General features: G+C 46.9%; 2 protein-coding genes across 7 annotated transcripts in view; both read right to left on the bottom strand.

Annotated features, from left to right (window-relative positions):
• Positions 1–5,408, bottom strand: part of actn3b (actinin alpha 3b) — a 39,117-nt gene extending 33,709 nt beyond the window's left edge. The window contains exon 1 of the mRNA XM_031732320.2: positions 5,274–5,408. Within this exon, the coding sequence (XP_031588180.1) occupies positions 5,274–5,408 (135 nt within the window). The remainder of the gene's footprint in view (positions 1–5,273) is intronic.
• An 819-nt stretch (positions 5,409–6,227) lies between these two features.
• rbm14b (RNA binding motif protein 14b) lies at positions 6,228–19,817 on the bottom strand. Of its 6 annotated transcripts, XR_005612389.1 has the most exons (6): positions 19,543–19,817; positions 16,911–17,021; positions 15,075–15,430; positions 13,766–14,813; positions 10,174–13,536; positions 6,228–9,320 (listed from the first exon to the last, which is right to left on the bottom strand). XR_005612389.1 is itself a non-coding variant. In XM_031732319.2 (5 exons), exons 3-5 carry the CDS (start codon positions 15,421–15,423, stop codon positions 13,206–13,208), a joined length of 1,728 nt encoding a protein of 575 aa, XP_031588179.1. In that variant the 5' UTR covers positions 15,424–15,430; positions 16,911–17,021; positions 19,543–19,817; the 3' UTR covers positions 6,228–13,205. The 6 variants fall into 6 exon arrangements, 5 of the variants coding, with proteins under 5 accessions (XP_031588179.1, XP_039465766.1, XP_039465765.1 ...); XM_031732319.2 differs by having other exon boundaries at positions 6,228–13,536; XM_039609832.1 differs by having other exon boundaries at positions 6,228–13,536; positions 15,075–15,427.
• Between the last annotated feature and the right edge of the window lie 54 nt (positions 19,818–19,871).

Below are 19,871 nucleotides of genomic sequence, written 5' to 3'. Positions count from 1 at the left end.
TTTGCGGATGATGTGGTTCTGATGGCTTCATCGGTGGGGGCCTCCAGCTCGCACTGGAACGGTTCGCAGCCGAGCGTGAAGCAGCGGGAATGAGGATCAGCACCTCCAAATCTGAGGCCATGGTTCTCAGCCGGAAAAGGGTGGAGTGCCCACTCGGGTCGGGATGAGTTCCTGCCCCAAGTGGAGGAGTTTAAGTATCTCGGGGTCTTGTTCGCGAGTGATGGGAGAAAGGGCCGGAGATCGACAGGCGGATTGGTGCTGCGGCTGCAGTGATGCGGACGCTGCACCGGTCCGTCGTGGTGAAGAGGGAGCTGAGTGTAAAAGCGAAGCTCTCAATTTACCGGTCGAACGTCCCGACCCTCACCTATGGCCCACGAGCTGTGGGTAGTGACCGAAAGAACGAGATCGCGGTACAAGCGGCAGAAATGAGCTTCCTCCGAAGGGTGGCTGGCCTCTCCCTTAGAGATAGGGTGAGAAGTTCGGCCATCCGGGAGGGGCTCAGAGTAGAGCCGCTGCTCCTCCACATCGAAAGGAGCCAGTTGAGGTGGTTCGGGCATCTGACAAGGATGCCCCTGGGCGCCTCCTGGGTGAGGTGTTCGGGCATGTCCCACCGGGAGGAGGCCCAGGGCAGACCCAGGACGCTGGAGAGATTATATCTCTCGGCTGGCCTGGGAACGCCTTGGTGTTCCCCGGATGAGCTGGAGGAGGTGGCTGGGGAGAGGGAGGTCTGGGCTTCTCTGCTTAGGCTGCTGCCCCCGCGACCCGACTTCGGATAAAGCGGATGAGGATGGATGGATGTTTGCAGATTTCTCTTTTTCTAACATGTTGTGAGATTTAGTGTGAGTGTTTGATTTGTGAAAAAGGTTTTTCTATATGACCATTTTCCTTTTCTAATTATGCTTCTGTTTCCAGGACAATGTGATGTGTTGTGTTGGCGTGGAGATGACACAGATACCTGTATTTTGCTCCTGATTGGGTCTCATCATGCAGAACTTGTCCTTCCCTGATACTTCACCGAACACCCATTCATTAGATCTCGATTAAAATAGTGTGTTAGTGTAATTCAATTGTATTACTGTAGCACTTGATCACAGCAGTTGCCTCATGGTGCTTGATACTCTAAGGTAAAGACTCTACAATAATAGAGAAAACCCAACAATCAGATGATGAGAAAGCACTTGGCGACAGTGGGAAGGAAAAACCCCCTTTTAAAGGAAGAAACCTCCAGCAGAGCCAGGCTCAGGGAGGGGCGGGGCCATCTGCTGAGACTGGTTAGGGGTGAGGAAAAATACTGAAAAAGGGGAAAAACCATGGAGTCACTGTCTATAACAGGGGTAGGGAACTCCAGGCCTCGAGAGCTGGTGTCCTGCAGGTTTTAGACGTGTCCTTGATCCAACACAGCTGATTTAAATGGCTAAATGACCTCCTCAACATGTGTTGAAGTTCTCCAGAGGCCTGATAATGACCTAATCATTTGATTCAGGTGTGTTGACCCAGGGTGAGATCTAAAACCTGCAGCACACCGTCTCTTGAGGCCTGGTCTATAAACTTACCAGCTACTGATCCTAAAAAAAATAGTAACTTAATGTGAAGACACAGCTCGACTTGGCACCGCTCTTATCTGTGATTGGTCGATACCGGATGTTACTGTCGCCTAAACTATCGACCTGTCTTTAGTACGTCTGCACAGACAGTTTTGTGTTGGCGTATGGAAGCTAGGCTGAAACTAGCTATCGGTTTAAGCCACCTCTCCTATATCACCAACAGTGTGTCAGTGTGGGTAAAAATAAATGATTATTATTCTTTTTAAAGACTTTTGAACTTGCCCAGTCTAATTTCTTCCGTGTGTACGTATACTGAGCTTTTATTGCTAACAGGTCAGCTAAGCACACGGCTGCTGCTAACCTCATGTAATGGATATTTTTAGATTACTGCTAACATGAACGTCACCAGGCAGCTTTACTTAGTGAATTAGCAGCTGAACTCTTTAACAATGTGAAACAGAAGATGACTTAAGTCATAGCGCTGAATCTCTATTCATTTATTTTTTTTTAGCATAATGACATTTTCTACTTTTTAGTTATCTCAGTGCTGCGTGCCAACAGAAGGATCTACTGCACAGGAGGACGAAAGCATCGCCTTTTCAAATAAAAAGCCATTCCATGTGTTCTTGTGAGCGCAGTCTTCTGCAGCCCTCTGCAGTGAGAGTAAATCTTTAAACAGATATTGATTGCGCCTACAGCAATCACTTCTTTTTGCAGATGCGGTGGAGCTGGACCCGTCAGCCCATCATCTGTTTGAGGCAGACATCAATAAAGCTCTGAAAGCCCACGAAAAGAACTTCTGGCTCTAACCGGACCGGTTTCCTCCATCCGCTTGGATCAGCCCGACAACCTGGCCCTCCTTATTTCCAGGATTACAGTTGCTTTGAGGAGAGAAGCTCGCCAAGATGAGATGCAGCCAGATCTCATCACTCCGGCCTTTCATATCTCATATTTCCTTCCGACAGCTTTCCCCTAGATGCAATATCTAACACAATTTTTGCCAGCTCCTATTAAATCAAATGCCTCGTCCAAATCAAGTCATGAATCACTTAGTTAGCAAAGAAGGGGCCATGCTCTATGATAAATATAAACCAGTGTCAGCATGTACACTTCAGACACACACACACACACCATTTCTAATGTGTGGTATCAGATTCGGCATCACTGTGTGTTGACAAACATTTTACAACTGCAGCAAGTGGTGAGCAGCTTTTTCCACTGAAATTTCAGGGACAGAGGAGACAACAGGTGCGTCGAGGCTTCCCTTTCATATTCACGGCACTGCAGAATGAAGCACCGGCTATATTTATGGGCTGATATCAGCTCCTTAAGCTAGATTTTACATGCCAAGGAGAGCAGTGGAGTACCATGACCGGCTCCCTGGGGAGGATGAGGGGTGAAGACTAAAGACTTGCTGGGCTGTAGAGGTTTATTCGAGGCCTGTTTTATGACCCTGAGCGTAAAAGGCTGGTGGTCTGCATGAGACGAAGTAAGAAAGGCAACATTTTTAATCAGTTTTAAAAAAAAAAAAAAAAAAAAGGCGCAATCACAAGAGATGTGCAAATATTTCAAGAACAGTGGTGAAGGAAGTTTTCAGAGAAAAGACGCGGCGATAAAGAGAAAGTAAGCGGGGGAGGGGGGCAAGTTGGAGCCAAGCAAGTTAAGAAGTATTTTTAGGAAGACGGTTATTTGTGGGTCTGTGAAACCAACCCGGGGTGTATACTTAACAGCCTTGCCATCCATCTCTCTCTCTCTCCTTCCTGCTACCATCTGTTGAGGTCTCTCAGCCTGTCACTGCGCTTCAGCTCTGGGAGACATTTTTCATTGACGGAGTAATTCTGCAGATTCACGGCAGCTGATGCCGTAAAATGTGCCCGTTTCACTGATCTATACGCAGATTAGGTGCTGGTTACAGGTTAGATTAGCTTACGTCTTTGAGTACAGTAGGATATGGAAGCAAGCACGGTCCCTACACTACAATAACTGTCAGAGATGAGACTAGGAACACGCGATTCCTAAAAAAAATATTAGACATATTTCACAAAGGTGATTTTTCTTTTTGCTCTCTTCGGCTCATCTGAACACAAACGGCAGCTGGAAGTTATGCTGAACTTTTCGAAGGTTTTATTGCTGATTTAAACCTCATTTGTCCAAATGTATCATCTTTAGAGTACAGTCATGTGCCATCTCTGCATTAGCTGAAGCCAAAGTCTCAGCTTTTATTTTTCTTGTGCCAAACTGTACAAGAAAACCTCTAAAAAATGTGAAACCTTATAACATCAACTGTATCACATTTTATGAGTTTCTTTTGACTATATTAAAACCTGTCTTTGTTTAAAAGGCTGTGAGCAATAAATTGTAGAAAAAAAGCCAAATGTAGCTAAAAATGATACAAATTAAAACTATTATGCACATTTATATTTACTCTCTTTTGTTTAGATTCAATAAAAACTCAAGCTTAAAATTTGCTGGCAATTATTTCTGGTTTTACAGGATTAACATCTCTATGAAATCATGTTAACTATCATTAAATGACTTGTTAGGCGTGAATGTATCCTTGCTCCCTTTGCATTTCTGACATGCCAACTAGGAAGAGAAGGCTAATGACTTTGAGTCAGGTGTGGCAAACAGCTGAAACTTCCTGTTTAATTTGAATATGTTTTGGTAGCTCTCTTTCATTATGTGAAACAGAAATCTTCCTGAAGGCTATTTCCAGCCCGGGCTTCCTGGTAGGTGAAGGCTGTGGTCATCCAACATGGCGACCAATTACCAACCCTTAGAATCAAAAATACCAAACATTATATTCAGTTCAATCGCAGTGGGTCATTTGTGTGCAAGGTGAACACCTCAAAGACAAAAGTGTAGCTCATTAACCTTTGCCGGTGTTGTTTTTGTCCCAGTGTGCCGTGGCAGACATCACCTGTGTCACTTGACTTTTGCTCCAGCAGCTCATTAAACACACCTGTCATGCTCTTTCTCTATGCGACCTTAAAGGTTGGCCTAACCCCACCCCACCCCGACTCTCGTTCAGTATGGCTTTCAAAGTAAGATTAAAGACATAATTTAAGAGTTGGTGCTTTACTTTTTAAGTGATAAAATGTAATATTCCTCAGTAACATGATAAGAGGCTGTTTTAATAGGAAGTTGTGGTATAGATAATTAAAAAAGAAAAAACAGACCGAGGCATACTTATATTGGTCTAAAGTAGCTTAACAAATGGTATAATTATTGTGAGTATTTTCCCTCTGCTTTTACGCCATCCTCTGCATCCTGTGCGCTGTTTCTAATTATCTGCAGGTTGGCTTAATGTCCTTATATCCCTATAAACTCGCGTGTACTTTAAAAGTTAAGTAAAAAACGCAGGCAAAGTAAGAAAACAAAAACCTTCGGGAGGTGGTAATATATTTAGACAGTCTGCAAGGCAATCAGGGGTAACTGAAAGACAACACTGAGAAAGTTCCACAGCCTAAAATATCTGCCCACACAGCTTCAAGCGGGACTGAAGTGCCAGGTGTGAGGCCAGCGAAGGCGCAGTTTCATAATAGACTTCACACAATTAGACCAACACCTCTGACTCCCAAATTAATTTCAGTCTGCCTTGCTAACGTGTTAAATGCATTTTTTCTTTTTAAAAAAGCGCCGCTCACTGACTTGAACTTGAGGTTCGATCTGTGCGTAATTACGCACGTCGGCACAAGCGCTACTCGAGACTGCTTTATCCAAACCTACCTTCCGCTGCTGCTTCTCCCAGGCGGGGTCCAGCAGCAGATCCCTGTCCCAGTCCTCCTCCTGGGTCATGTACGTGTCTTCATGTTGGATCGTGTAGGAGTTGGTGTATGTTATTTGGGTTTCGACAGCTGTCATGGTTCCGCCTCAGTCAGGACTTTACGCGTCCCCCTCAGCTTATTGGTAAGAAAAAGTAATAATCAGCAATAGAAACGACGAAGATGCCGTGAGGCCAAACAACCTCCCTGAGACTTAGACGTCTCGCTTTCGTGGGGGGAGAGAGAGAGTTAGGGGCTGCAGAGACCAGACTCCACTGGTGCGAGGTGCCTGTGCGGAGGTGGTGCTCCCACTACCAGAAGACCCTCCTGGCCGGTGCTCCTTTCCTGGTCAAAAGTGGCACACGTGACCGCACACCAATAAGTATGGGAACCGACAGCTTGGGTATCAGGTTCTGGGCCTAAAAAGGTGTGAAAGGCGGGGTGGTCTCCCGCGGGTAGGGATGAGGGGGCTCGTGAGTGGTGTGGAGGTATGTCAATTACGCCTCCTCTCAGCAGAGAAGTTTTTATGGCCTGTGCAATGCACCTGTTGCTGTTAATGATCCTCAGTGGCAAAGCCAGGCCTCTGTGCTTTCAGCCTACATACAAATTTAAACAAATGAATCACGTATTCATAAAAAAACAAACCCCACATGAGTCAATAAAATTAAGACAACCATTTAAGAGATTTTGACAACTTCTCCCCTCTGACTCCAGCTTAATCTAACCCCAGGCAAAGCAGCTCCTCCCTGCACTGCTCTCACTGGCAGCAGCTCACACCATCTTATTCCTCGCTCTAAAATTAGGCTGCAGGTAAAATGCATAGTTCCTGCTGTCATAAACTACACAGCAAAGGTCCAAACACCATTGGAGAGGTACTGGAATAAAAGAAACCTTGCAAATAAAAACAAATTCAGGCAAATTATATGAGAAACAAAAAGAGAATTTATTCATGATTTTTGTTCATGCAGACTGAAAAAAATACCTCAACATCTTAAGAAATACAGACTAAAAGGCATAAATATATGCACACACAACCATACAGTATAATTGTCTTCATATCAGGATTTGTCATTCACAGTAAACATGTTGACGCAAACGTTTGATCCGACATTCACGGTGTAAAAATCCCCTCATCGTTCAGCGTTGTGCTGGATTCGATTTCTTTGAAAAAGGAGCAGATCCCGATTGCTCTCCTCTTGAGATGACACATTGTTCTGTCACCCCTGACGTCTTTGGAAACTAGAACGATTAATATTGTAATTAATTGAGGCGTTTCGTTTAACTACACTAAGCTTGGTCCATTAACCTACTTGAAGAAGCTTAGCTACTGCGCGACTATTTGTGGTTACAATTAGGTTTGTGACTGAGCAGCCGCTGAGCCGAGGGAACTGAAATGGCTAAACATAATGCCACCGCGGGACTGCTGACAATGAAATGGTCTGTGGAGAGGGAGGAAAAAAAGACGGGCTTGGCCTCAGGTGGCCTGTAATCATATAAGGGCAGAAGGGTGGACAAAATAACATAAATGCCTTTCACTCTAATGCCAGCCAACACACTATTACTGCAGTTATGATGGGAAAAAACCTCATAACTGCAGTGATTTTTGTATTGAGCTGCACTGCATCCTGCTGGCGTTCACATGCTGTCTGCCCCCCTCTATACGAGGTAACGTGTGAGATAAGACACTCCTGATGCCTTTATCTGAAGAGAGGATAAGCATCATTAGAAGTGTGATTCTGTAATTCACATCTGTGCTAGATGACCTAGAAAAATCACGTTAATGAAACCTGCTTCAACTGAAAAAGGCAATACGGTCTACAGTGTGAGGGCTGGGCTCAAACCTAAGCCGGAGTGGGTTCTGTTCCCGATGTACATCTCTGCCGGTGTCTGCTGTACCCTGTGGGATCCCATGAAAAAAACAACACAATACACAAATATATATATATATAAGTGTGTGTCTGTGTGTGTGCAGGGTATCTCAGTTCTTCAGCTGTCCAAACCACAGAAGGCAGGGGGAGTTTGGGTGAGGAAGTGGAAGTAGAGAGGAGGCTGCAGCTCTGTCTGTCGGTGAATTCAGAGCAAGAGAGGGTGCGCGGGGGGGGGTCGGGGGTGTTTAAGAGATGTGTGGCTGCATTCACCCAAGCACGGGAAGCCTAGACTCACAAGCACCAGAAGAAGCCTTTTTAGTGAGGAGCCGGCAGAGTTGGAGGGGAGGGGTGAGGTGGCTGGAGGGGGAAAAAAACTGGAGCACCGTGTGCCCTGATCATGGAGGCTGAGGAGGGGTTTCATCAGCTGCACTGCTTAAAGGACCAGTGTGTAGGATTTACTCGTGGAAACAGAATACAGTACTCAGTTCAATTTTATTGATATAGCGCCAAATCACAACAGCAGTCACCTCTAGGTGCTTTATATTGGAAGGCAAAGACCCTACATTAACAGATGATCAGACGACCCTCTTTGAGCAAGCACTTGGCGACAGTGGGAAGGAAAAACTCCCTTTTAACAGGAAGAAACCTCCAGCAGGACCATGCTCAGGGAGGGGGGGCATCTCCTGTGACTATATTCATAGTTGTGTTTGTTTTCATTAGTGTAAAGAGCCCTTCATATTTTCTCTAGTCTGTGCTACGCTGAGGTCTGCAGACTCACAACTTCACGCCGCAGTCGTGTGCTGTTGCCATGGCAGCCTGGTTGTAAATGTGTGCAGCATTTAGTGACACAGGCTACCCTTGTTTTTGTGCTTTAGTTGGTCCTTTGTAGTAAAGTGAAACCGAGTGATTGAAAGCAATGAAAACGGACACACTTGTTCCTCTTTGTGGTGAGCTGTACTATTACCCCCTTTCCTGTTCGAGACAGTTTTTCAGCCAATCAGCATTAAGGATATCAGGATATGTGCTTTTCGGTCTTTCACCACATCTACACATGGTCTCTGCATCGATCGAATACCCACAATCCTTCTCTCTAGGCAAATGTGCACTAATGTAGGACTATGGATCCTGCACTACACGTCCAGTCCTCAAACACTAAATCCTACACAGCGGTCCTTTGGAGAGAAATAATACTGGCCTCTGTGTGCCTCTATGTGCATCCACACGGGTGCTCTCAGATGATTAAAAAACTTAATGAGTCTGTGAATGCAAAAAATCAGTTTAACTGGATTTTTGCACTTTGTATCCAAGCAACAGAGACAGATTCAAGGGCTCGTTATTATTAGCACAGACACTGAGCGCGACAATGTTTTCTTGGGGTAAGGTTCTGGCCAGTGACTCTATTATGGGATGCTCCAAGATCAGAAAGGTGAGGTTAGAGAGCAGCTTTGGGCCAAAGGATCCTTCCACTACCAACTCACCTTACAAGTTACTCAATCCTCCCCACCTCCTTTTAGTTTGTTAGGCGGACAGAAAGGCAGCGCCACGCTTGTCTCGACTCCGTCTCGCAGCGGTCAGAGCAAATGCGAGACAAACTCATCTGACATACAGCGAGTGTGTGCGGGACTGTGTGTGTGCATCAATAGTCTTAACAGGTAAGAATGCAGACGAGGCGTGGCTGTTAAACAACAAAACAGAGCCTCTGTGAGTCAAACCGGCGTGACGTCTCATTATTTAATAGCCACACCTCATACAAGTCACTCATAGCACATATCCAGCCGGTCCAGCTGACACCAGGATTAGAGAAACAGAGCTGCCGTACCAGAAAAGTCCTACAGGAGTCCTGAGATTGGTGAGAATCTACAGGTCAGACTGGCCTCATTAGCTCGGCCGATCTTATAGGACGTTTCTGATTGGCACACAGGCTGTGAGGGACCCAAGACAAACCCCCTGTTGGTTTATCTCGTTTTGTGATGGCGCTAAGGTCTTATGGGAGTTACGATCCCTTCCACAGCTGTGTGGCGCAAACCCATCATTCAACAGTTTCAGCAAAGCGGCTCGTCCAACACTGAAGTCTCTCTGTGTCGTGTTACTGAGTCCAGCGGCGAGCCACCACACATACACTGTCCGTTGGCACGCCCAGGCCACTACGGTAACAAAAGGAGGGTGGGTGGGTAGTTTGGGTTTAGGTGGGTGGTTCTGGGAAGTCTGAGTCCGAGCCAGAGCCACAAACCCAGATCCAAGGTGGTGGTGGTGGCGGCGGCGGTGGCGGCGGGAGTAAGGGGGGGAAGAAAAACAAAAAAGCGCTGTGTATTTGTGTGTGAACGGCGGAAAGGAGAGGCGCACAGGAGGGAGGGCGGGGTTAAGGAGGAGGAGGTGTGAGAAAGGGGAGGGGGAAGGAGGAGGGAACCGGGGCGGGCAGGGAAGGGGGCAAGGGCGGCGAATACGGCGGTGGCGAGGGCAGGGGGGAGGGTGTGTGGGGTGGGGGCGTCAAGCCTCACCAATCAATGAAATACCACCCACAGAAAAATAAACAAACAAAAAACGGCTTTCCTTCTCTTTAACACACACACACACACACACACACACACACACACACACACACACACACACACACACACACAGACACACACACTCCAGCAGGACAGAGGGCACGCCAGTCGCCTCCTAAAGCTGATTGCAAGACTTGACTGAGACCTGTGCAGGGGTCCTAACCCCACCCAAACCCTGCCCACCAAACCCACAGAGGAGAAGCCCAAGGCTGTAGCCGCGGCACTGCCACTGCAGCAGAGGAGGAGTTACGGACTGGGGGAGGTGGGGGGAGGAAGGTGGCAATGGCAGTGTGGAGAGGAGGGAGGTGGGGAAGGAGTGTTTGTTCAAGGCACAGTCAAAGGAGGGGCGGCAGGTTGGGAGAGGGGAAGTCAGTGCTCTTTATCATTTCTTTTGCTGCTGTTGTTGCGGTTTGTTTGTTTTTTTTTTTTGAAAACTTTTTTTATTTACCTTGGTGGTGAAGAGAGAGAGAGAACGAGTTCCCGCTGCGTTGGCGTCGCGCTAAAAGTCGTCCCCATGGCTCACGCCGCCACGCTCACGCACGGCTGCACCCCGGCCGTTCCAGGCGGCACAGTGACCTATTTCAGTTGAGATAGTTAGTCAAGAGCTGGACTGACGTGGGGCTTGTTTGTTTGTTTGTGCGGCAGAGTTACAGATTATCACACATGCAGGTCTGAGAGCAGAGAGGACACAGAGACACACGGAGAGGGAGAATTTGGTACAGCAGGGGAGAGATACCAGACCAGACCAGACCAGACACACACCCATCAAACCCCCCTCGCCCAAGGAAACAGGACTGCTCCACAGATCAAAATGCACCCAGGCCATTCTATCTGTGTGCCTCTCCCCAGCTCTCACTGTGCCAAAACATCATTTCTACAAGAAAAATCCTTTTGTTTTAACTTTTAATTTTACAGAGTCAGAATGAATCACTGAAATGCTTCTCAAATGCAAATTAACCCCAAAACCCTTTGAGACGGTTGAGTTGGTTTGCACTGAGTTTGAGAGGCTGGAGAGAGGAAAGGAGCACCAACCCGCACTTACCCCGACCAAAGAGAGCAAAGCTGGGCCAGCATCTACACCTGTCTCCCCCTTGGGTCCCCAGTCAAATGGGTCTGGTGGTCATTTTACACAGGAGAAACAGATAGTGGGAGAAGAACAACATAAACAAGAAGAAGAAGAAGGGGAAATGTCCAAACCCTTTGCTTTCTTTTACCACATTAGTGTCAGCCAAAACATTCTTTATTATAATAAGGTTTATAGTAATACATATTCTCAATAAAAAGCATGCTGATTTTTTTTTTGAATGATTTTTTTTTAAACTTTTGACTTTTTATATTTTTCTTAAAAAGAAGGCAAAAAAAAAAATTAAAATACTTCTCTAAAAAATACGATCTCAAACATGGCAAACAAGACATTTCGCAAACCACATAGTTCTACAAAGGATGCAACTGGTATGTGTTCTGTATATACGACACAGAGAGAGATTACACCGTGAGATGCAAAGAAGTCACTTAACCGCTAAAAAACAAAAGAAAGAAAGAAAGAAAAAAAAACACAGGGGGAGAGAGAGGAGGGGAGGAGGAGAGGGGAACGGGAGGGCAGTAAAAGGGCGTGTGCAGCAGACCGCCGTCACATAGCAGTTGCAAAATACTTTGAAAGTGGCTGTTTTAATGAAATGCAGAGCTACGCGGGTGGGATTTGCCACTCGTGAAAAGTCCAGTTCTACAAGCTCCAACAGATATATTAAAACAGACACTTTCTCTCTTTTCCTTTTTTTGCAGTCACAATCTAAAGCTGGTCTGGTATTCGGAGGGTCAAAGAAGCACGTGGACGACACTGCCCCACCTCTCACTTCATTGGTGCTATCACTGTTTCTGCTTTAACCAGCAGCTAGTAAAGTAACGAACCCGTGAAGGCTCGGTTTGTGGCTTTTTCTTTTAAGAGCTGTGAAACAAATCCTACGCAGGAGTCCCAGAGAAAGCTTCGCTCGCTCTCCAAGCCTTCTGGATACTAAAGCTCTGGAGGTCGGGCTCCCCCCGCCCTCCTTGAAATGATTAAAAAATAATGTCAAAAGCACTTAAAAATGGGAGGTCCCTCCACTTAATGCACTTCACTCGAGGCTTTATAGGCACATGATTGAGCTTGTCACATACCATCGTGGTTTCTAACAGGATGCGATTAAAAGATCCTTTTGTAAACTGCTCCCTCAGTAGTAACACATTGATTTTTTTTTCCTCCTTTCCCCACCGTTTACAGTTCATCACATCCCAGGCTGACTTACGTCACAGGTAAACAACAAAAAACACATTTACACTATTTTAAAAAAAGGCCTCTGAAAATGATGGACTCGATACGGAACATCTACAAAAAAAGTCACTGTCGGTAATGTCTGGCTCCTCCCCCTCCAAACTGCTGACCCTATCCCTTTACAAGGAGCGGGAACTGCCGACAATAGAAGAGAACACAATAGGAAAGAATAGACATTGAAATTTGCTGTAAGAGGTAGGCAGCTGTAATTACAAAGAGCGAGAGAGGGAGAGGTGAAGCAGTGTCTTTCATTGCTGCAGTTAGAGTAAAGGTGGAGTGGGAGGGGAGGGGAGGGGGTTCAGAAAAAAAAAAAGGGGGGGAGTCAAAGGGGAGATCCAAACATACATTACAGTACGTTTATGTGTGCTTTACTCTTTTTTTTCTCTCCTTTCCTTTTCGGCAAGGCGCAGTTTTTTTTTTCTTTTTTTGCTGCTGCGTTTGTGCGCTGCAAGGTCAGCAAGCCCTCACCTCTCACTCGCTCACACGCAGCCCACGTCACATTCAAGACAAAACGTCCCTCGAAAAAAAACAAACCAAATAAAAAAAGAAGACTCAACCTTGGTTCTGCCGGACGGGACGCAGCGCAGCCGTCACGCGCGAGAGCGTCGCCCTGACTTTCCATCTGGTTACATTGCAAATTGAAACTCTTCAACATAAGGCAAAAAAGGTTTCAAATTAGCTGCCCTAACAGATCATCTAGGCCTAAGGAGGATGGCTGATGTCGTCTATCGAAGGTCTCGGCCTTAGAAAATCATAACTGGGTTTGCGGAAATAAAGGCATATATGAAACGGCCGAGCGGGGCGGCCTAATACTGGCACAAGTGTGAGACTGGCACGATAAAAAAGTAAAACTGAGAAGCACAAAGAATGCCCGCGCGACAGATGAAAGCCTCCCTTTCGGTGGCTGCACTGTGTTTGCGTGCAAACTGAACCAAGGCTGGCGTATCAAGTTTCTCCTAAAGCAGGTTAATAAACCAAGGAGTCCCCAGTTTAATACCACACACTTAGAGCCCCCAGACACACACACACACCCACACACACACACGTACATACAGCTGCTGTAAGGTGGTCAAGTTTGGGGTTGGAAGAGGAGATTGGGGTGGGTGGGGGAAGGTGAAGGGTGGGAGGGGTTCAGGGCAAAGAGGGAGGGGCGGGCAAAGAGTTGTGTGCGACTATCGGAAGGGGGGCTCAGGCGTGTGAAGGGAGAGTTCGGGGCGGCGGAGGATGGCCTCCTTGCGCGTGGGCGGCGGCAACGGCGGCTCATACACCCTGGGCGCAGCCATGGCGGCTGCCACTGCCGCAGCGGCGGGGACCACTGGCCTGAGTGCGTCCAGCGTGGCGACGGGCTGGGCTTGCATCGTGGGGACAGCCTGAACTGCTTGGACCGCTTGCATGGCCTGCATTCCCGGCATGCCAGGGATGGCGGTCACTGTGCTCGGTGATGGGTAGGCATACTGGAACTGTGGGTACTGCTGTAGCTGCTGGTAGTACTCCGCGTAGTACCTAAGACAGGGGGGGACAGAGATGGTTAGGTTAAGGTCAAATTTAGTTGAAGAGAAAATAGCTTGCAAGACAGTGAAACACGAGTTAAAACCACAAGAAGAACATCAGATTTGTAAAGGTGAGCGAGCATCTTGAAAGAATCATTTTAGAAAATGTGAAAGTTAAAGATCTCTCTTATTATTTCACATCTGCTGCTTAGGAGGAAACAGAATCAAAGATTATATCCTACCTGGCCATGGGGTCCTCTGCGGCTTCCACTGCCTCTTCAGCTGCTCGACCAGCTGGCGTGGGGAGCAGGGGTCGGCGTGGCTTGGCCCTCTGGTACATAAATGGCTTCATCACGGGGTCCGGAAGCAGAGGTGCCGACCTCCGCAGTGGACTACGATCCCTCTCTCCGGACTTTGCCACAGCTGCTGCTGTGGCGGCAGCTGCCGTCTGCTGCTCAGCCACAACCTGCTGGCCCTGGGCGAAGTAATGCGCCTGCCTGGCAGCCTCAAAGATAGCCGTAGTCGGGTCCGCTGCTCCCATGGCGCTTAACTGAGCGTAGGCTGGTGCGGCGGCGCTGTAAATCGTAGGCGCTACAGAGTAGGCAGTATTAACGGCGGCCGCCGCTGTTGGCATTTCTATCCCAGGAGCCGCGGCCAGATAGACAGGGTGGTTGGCCATCGTCGGGGTGTAAACCGGAGTCGTGTAGGCAGCGGCAGCGGCAGCAGCAGCGGCGGCGGCTGCTGGAGATGCAGCCATCTGACCGTAAATATTAGGTGTCATGGAGCTGTATACCTGCGTGGCCCCTGATGTGAGAGCAGCCTGATTGGCCACTGTTCCGTAAAGCTGATTGGCAACGTTGGCACCGTACACCTGGCTGGCAAGGGCACCATAAACAGCTGGATTTACCGGGTTCCCATCTGTGCGTGTCCCGGTGGTAATCCCCGTGAGAGCAGCATAAGTGGGATCAAAGGTGGAGGTGTTGTAGACTGAATTGTGCACGCTTTGTTGGACCTGCAGCGGTAGGCCAGCGGCTGCAGCGGCGGCAGCAGCCAAGACCGCTGCCTGACTCTGGTACTGCTCCAGAGAAGGTTTCCCCACAGGGCATTCTCCAGCATAGTGGCCCTGCTTCCCACAGTTTACACACGGGATCTTCCCCGTCGGCGCCTGCTTGCTGGGCTGGACCTTGGAGAGCTCTACGGACAGGGGCCGGCCCTTGAAGGAGGTGCCGTGCAGGGCTTCGATGGCCTGTAGTGCATCTTCCTTGTTTTCCATGTGAACAAAAGCATAGCCTGTGGAAAAGCAATGGCTGGCTGTGATTCAGTGCACTGATAATAATAAAGATCACATTTGCTTACTAGTAAAAAGAACTGTGCCAAAGGCAAGTGCCCTATCACAACTTTACAATCGGGCCATTAGCTTTAACTTTGAACCTTGCACTCAGGTGTCACGTCTTTTGCAGGCGCTCCCAGCAATTCAGCAGCTGTAATCAAACCATAAAACAGAATCTAAACTTCAACTTCACTTCAGCTGTGAATAAAATCCTGGCTTACCTTTGACTTTGTCACATTCGAGGACTTTCCCAAACGTCTGGAACAGCTGCTGGAGGTCTTCTGTGGTGCACATGCCACTCAGATTACCCACAAACACCTTGGTGGAGTGCAGCGGCCTCCCCCTCGATTCCTCCACCACCAAATTCCGACCGCGAAACTCCCGTCCATTGAGCTCCCGGATGGCCCGCTCCGCAGCACCCTCCCCCTGCAGATGCACAAAGGCGAATTGCCGCAGCACACTGCAGCTGACCACCTGACCGTAGGGTTCGAAGATGGCCGACAGCTCTTCCTGCGTGGTGTCCAATGCCAGGTTACCCACGAAGAGCTTCACTGTGTGGCTCTTGTCCATGGCGCTGCTGAGAAACAGAGGGAGCGTTCGCTTTGACTGTTTGTTTAGAGATAAGTGAAAGGATTAGCAACACGGTATGACTATCAGCTGCCCCAGACGTGACAGTTACTGAGTGAGCATGAAGACACACCTTTGGCTCAGTGTTAGTCTGACAAGGAGACGACTACAGGGGTGAAAAGCAGACACAGTGTATGAGCGTCAAAAGCTTGGAAATCTAATTATCGCCAAGCTAAAGCTTTTATTTATTGTTGGCCACCAAAAAAAAAAAAAAAAAAATCACAGATGAAAGAAGCGATCAATTTTTAACTTAAAGAGTAAAAGAGAAAAACCCAGAAACTTGTTATTTGGAGAAAATGTTCCACACACACATATATAAACGCACTCTTGATAATGAACCTTTATGCATGAATGAGCAGTGAGATTAACATTCAAATTCCTCAAATGAATACCACACTGACCACAGATTTGCATCAGAGTTGCCCGCTGAGGTCAGATAAAGTCATATTATTTAAAAACAGAGCAGTGGAGATCGTGCTAGCGAATAACCGCGAAACATTTACAATATATGCCACAGAGATCACAGAGTTCGCTTAAGGAGACGTCGCTCTCACTCGCGAGAAGCAGGCTGTGACTACCCATGCAGCTATGAGTCACCCTCATACAGAGGAGACAGACAGGCGAATGGAGCATTTTGCACCAACAACTTCAAGGAGCAGCGCTGCTCCTAAACTCACGACGCATTTATAGTGACTTTTATGAATCCTGGTGACGCATTTGGGGCTGAAGATGCTGCTTAAAGAGGACCTATCACAGTTTTCCTTATATTTCTGTCACACATACACTCTTATAACACCAAATGCTCATATTATTGTGGTGAAAGTTTCATGTAATGAGGTCCACATATGTAGAAATAATCTCTGAGATAAATCAGGCTTAAAAGCTCAGTTTGATACAGTGTTGTTGATTCTTGGTTCTGTGTGATGTCACTAGAGGGAATATACCTAATATGGTCATCTCAGGCACAAATATGGATGTAGCGTTCAACTTTCTGATAAGTAAAGCTAATGTCGAAGTCCCTCAAACATGCATTCATTTTAATAGCCAGCAGGGGGCGACATCTGTGGTTTCCGGTTGTGTAGGCCTCTATGGGAAAATGGTCTTCTGCTTCCTCGCTCTGTGACCTCGGCAAACACCCTGCTGATGACTAAGACCTCGACTATACTCTACTGTGGACTCGCTCACCATTTGATGACAACGTTTATGTTGAGCGGACCTGAATGGACCCTAGCGGACTGACAGGGAAAGCATAAACCCGGCCCTAAGATGCATCCACACCAGAAGAGATGTGGTGATCAGGGAGCACATAAAGTAAAAGAGGACAGCTGGTGGCTTTAGCATCTTTTCTCAACTTCCAGGCGACTGTCAGTGTGAGCACAGGATAGTGTTGATTGCCATGTGACCTGTCAGTAAGCATATTAGTGGGTTACCTAGGCAACCGGATCCTGGAACGCTTGCAAGTGATGAGCCGTCAGATTGTAAGTGACACGAGAGGAACAAATCGCTTCCAGTGGACGCAGTGTCTCTTGTTTTAGGTCATACTGCAAAGAAAATAAGTGAATTTTGTAAGATGAATAGATAGATGGATATTTTCCTTAATGATTAATTATCTGAATAAATAACCCTTTGATTTTGTTCACACTTAAGATGTATTTTACCCATATTAATGCTTCATGTTTTCAGCAGCATTATGAATAAAAATAAAAGTAGTATAATCTACAATAAACAAAGTTTTATATGGAACAGTGATAAAATAATATAAAATTATGTTAAAGAAAAAACTGACACAGTGCAAAACAGATCTTTAGCAAATAGTAATGCAAAATTTGGTGATTCTGAGAGTCAGAAAGGAGGATTATCCCGCGTACGCTCTTTGGATAATGACTTGTCAATCATTAGACATCAGACAGCGAGCTCGTGTGTCCACAGTTTCAGAGTCAGTTTAAAACACAATTACTGAACAGGGTGGAAAAGGCATGTTAGTGCATTCCCTAAATAGTGCTTGTAGGTGTGGTTAGTTTTGCACGTGATTTACAAAAGTTGCTGCGTTTTCCGAATACAGGCGCAATCAGTTCATTTCAATATTAAACACAAAAAATAAGACAAGCTTTTTTCTCCATTAAATCTTAAATCAGCAGCAAACTGTGTGTCACAAACAGTAAATCAGTTTGCACACTTGATTTATATATTTTCCTCCCTGTATTTTGCACCTTCAGAAAGGAAGCATACATATCCGACATGGTCAGTCTTACAAGTCTCAGAGTTCCTCCACCTCTTCCTCCATGTCCACCTCTTACACACAATCTTGTCACTGGGCTCTTTTCTGAATACACACAGTACTTCTTTCTATGCCACAACCCACTTTGTGCTGTAACACATTACTAAATCTGACCCTAAGATGACAACATCATTTAAAAAAGTGTGTCTGTGCTCATACCTCTGTATATGAGCACAGAAGCTCTGCCCATCTTCGGTTTAAATTTAGTTTTGTTTATATAGAGCCAAATCACTGCAGAAGCCACCTCAAGGTTGTGATTTTAAGACCCCACAATTATCCAGAGAAAACCTTAACAATCAAGCCACCCCTTTTGAGCAAGCACGTGGCGACAGTGGGAAGGAAAAACTCCCTTTTAACAGGAAGAAACCTCTGGCAGAACCAGGCTCGGGGAGAGGAGGCCATCTGTGACAAAGACATGCTGTGGAAGAGAGCCAGAGATCGTTGCAGCGAGGTGTATAAACACACAGTGATTCAAAAAGGTGACTGAAGAAGAACCACTCGGTGCATCATGGGAATCCCCCACCAGCCTACACCTAATGCAGCATAACTAAGGGAGGTTTCATGGTCACCTGGTCCAGCCCTAACTATATGCTTTATCAAAAAGGAAAGTTTAGCCTAATCTGAAAAGTAGAGATAGTGTCTGTCTCCTGAATCCAAAGTGGGAGCTGGTTCCACAGAAGAGGGGCCTGAAAACTGAAGGCTCTGCCTCCCATTCTACTTTTAAATACTCCAAGAACAACAAGTAGGCCTGCAGAGCGAGAGCGAGCTGCTCTAATCGGGTTATATGGTACTATAAGGTCATTAAGATAAGACGGGGCCTGATTATTCAAGACCTTGTATGTGAGGAGCAGGATGTTGAATTGTTTCTGGATTTAACAGGCAGCTTCTGTTTGCGAGGGGCAGCCAATCAGAAGACAGGTTTTCAGACAACGGCTGCACCAGGATTTTCTTCAGTTGTAAATAACGCAAATCTACGTGAACAGGGCCTAAGAATAAAAATATGGAGCTAGAAGCGAGCATAGTAGGGATCCCCTTCACTTCAGCCTGGACATGTTTCACAGGACAACCCCAACACCACAGAACTGGGTTTCTAGGTTTGTTGGTTTGAGCATACCGAATACACCACCACCTTCACCACCACAGATACCCGCTCTCCATACTGGGTGAACCCCGCTCACATACAGTATGGCTGCTGCACTAACACTGGGTTCAAGTGAAGCATAAACCAGAGGTGGTGGTGGGGGAAAGCTGTTTTCTGATGACGCAGCACGGCGCTGAGTCGACACATTTCCCACAGCTCGCTTTATTTACCAGCTCACAAATAGCGAAAAGACACGAGATGAGTTGGTCGGACAGGCTGTCCGTGTTTTTGTGAATGGAGACACGAGAGGGAGAGAGAGCGAGATGCTTGTTTGGTTCCGCTCGGCGATTCAAAGCAAAGCCAAACAAAGTCCCGACAGCCAAAAAGCCACGGACGCATTAAACACGCTTACTTTCACTTCCGATAGCGAGGCGTCGATGATCAATATAATACCTGATACAACGGCATGACTCTCGGTGGCAGATCGATACAATGTAACAACACATTTTTTCTCCCTCCCCTTCTTCCTCCCGCACAGGAATGAATACAGTGAAACGGCGAGGCGATCTAAAGCTCTCTGTCCCTACAACAGCGCCGAAACCAGCAGCCCCCCCACAGCTTTCAGACGGCGGGCTTTAACGAGCTCCCACATGAGAATAAGAGTGCAGAAAAGGCGATTAAATAAAAGGATCTACCATCTTACCTAAGCGGTGCTGTGTTTCAAAATGGTAGCGCCTGCTTCCGTTTGAACGTCGGGCATACTGCTGGAGAGGCTGCAGAGGGGGAGGGCTGCTGCTGCTGCTGCTGCTGCACCGGGAGGATGCTGAACCCTCACAAAAGAAGAGCCACCAAAATGACTCAAGCACACACAGAGACCCGCATGAGCCTTTGTAGTGTATTACAGCTGAACAAAGCCCCCAAGCAAAAGCGAGGGGGGCTCAATTAATGATGGCACGTTTACTTCCAAGTGCGGGATTATTGTTTATGTGGGATCCGAATATCGATAGTATCGATATCAACACAGGTATTGGT

Source organism: Oreochromis aureus, linkage group 3 (assembly GCF_013358895.1).
Source record: "Oreochromis aureus strain Israel breed Guangdong linkage group 3, ZZ_aureus, whole genome shotgun sequence".
In the NCBI taxonomy this organism is placed as follows: Eukaryota; Metazoa; Chordata; class Actinopteri; order Cichliformes; family Cichlidae; genus Oreochromis; species Oreochromis aureus.
The sequence above is the reverse complement of the archived record's forward strand: the minus strand, read 5'-3'. Positions and strand labels throughout refer to the sequence as shown.

What these genes read in the sequence shown, in the direction of transcription:
- rbm14b (XM_031732319.2), bottom strand. Translation starts at nt 15,423, where the DNA reads ATGGACAAGAGCCACACAGTGAAGCTCTTCGTGGGTAACCTGGCATTG. An exon ending in CGAATGTGACAAAGTCAAAG is followed by an intron (nt 14,814 to 15,074) that starts GTAAGCCAGGAT and finishes GCTTTTCCACAG; the next exon opens with GCTATGCTTTTGTTCACATG. An exon ending in GCAGAGGACCCCATGGCCAG is followed by an intron (nt 13,537 to 13,765) that starts GTAGGATATAAT and finishes CCCCTGTCTTAG; the next exon opens with GTACTACGCGGAGTACTACC.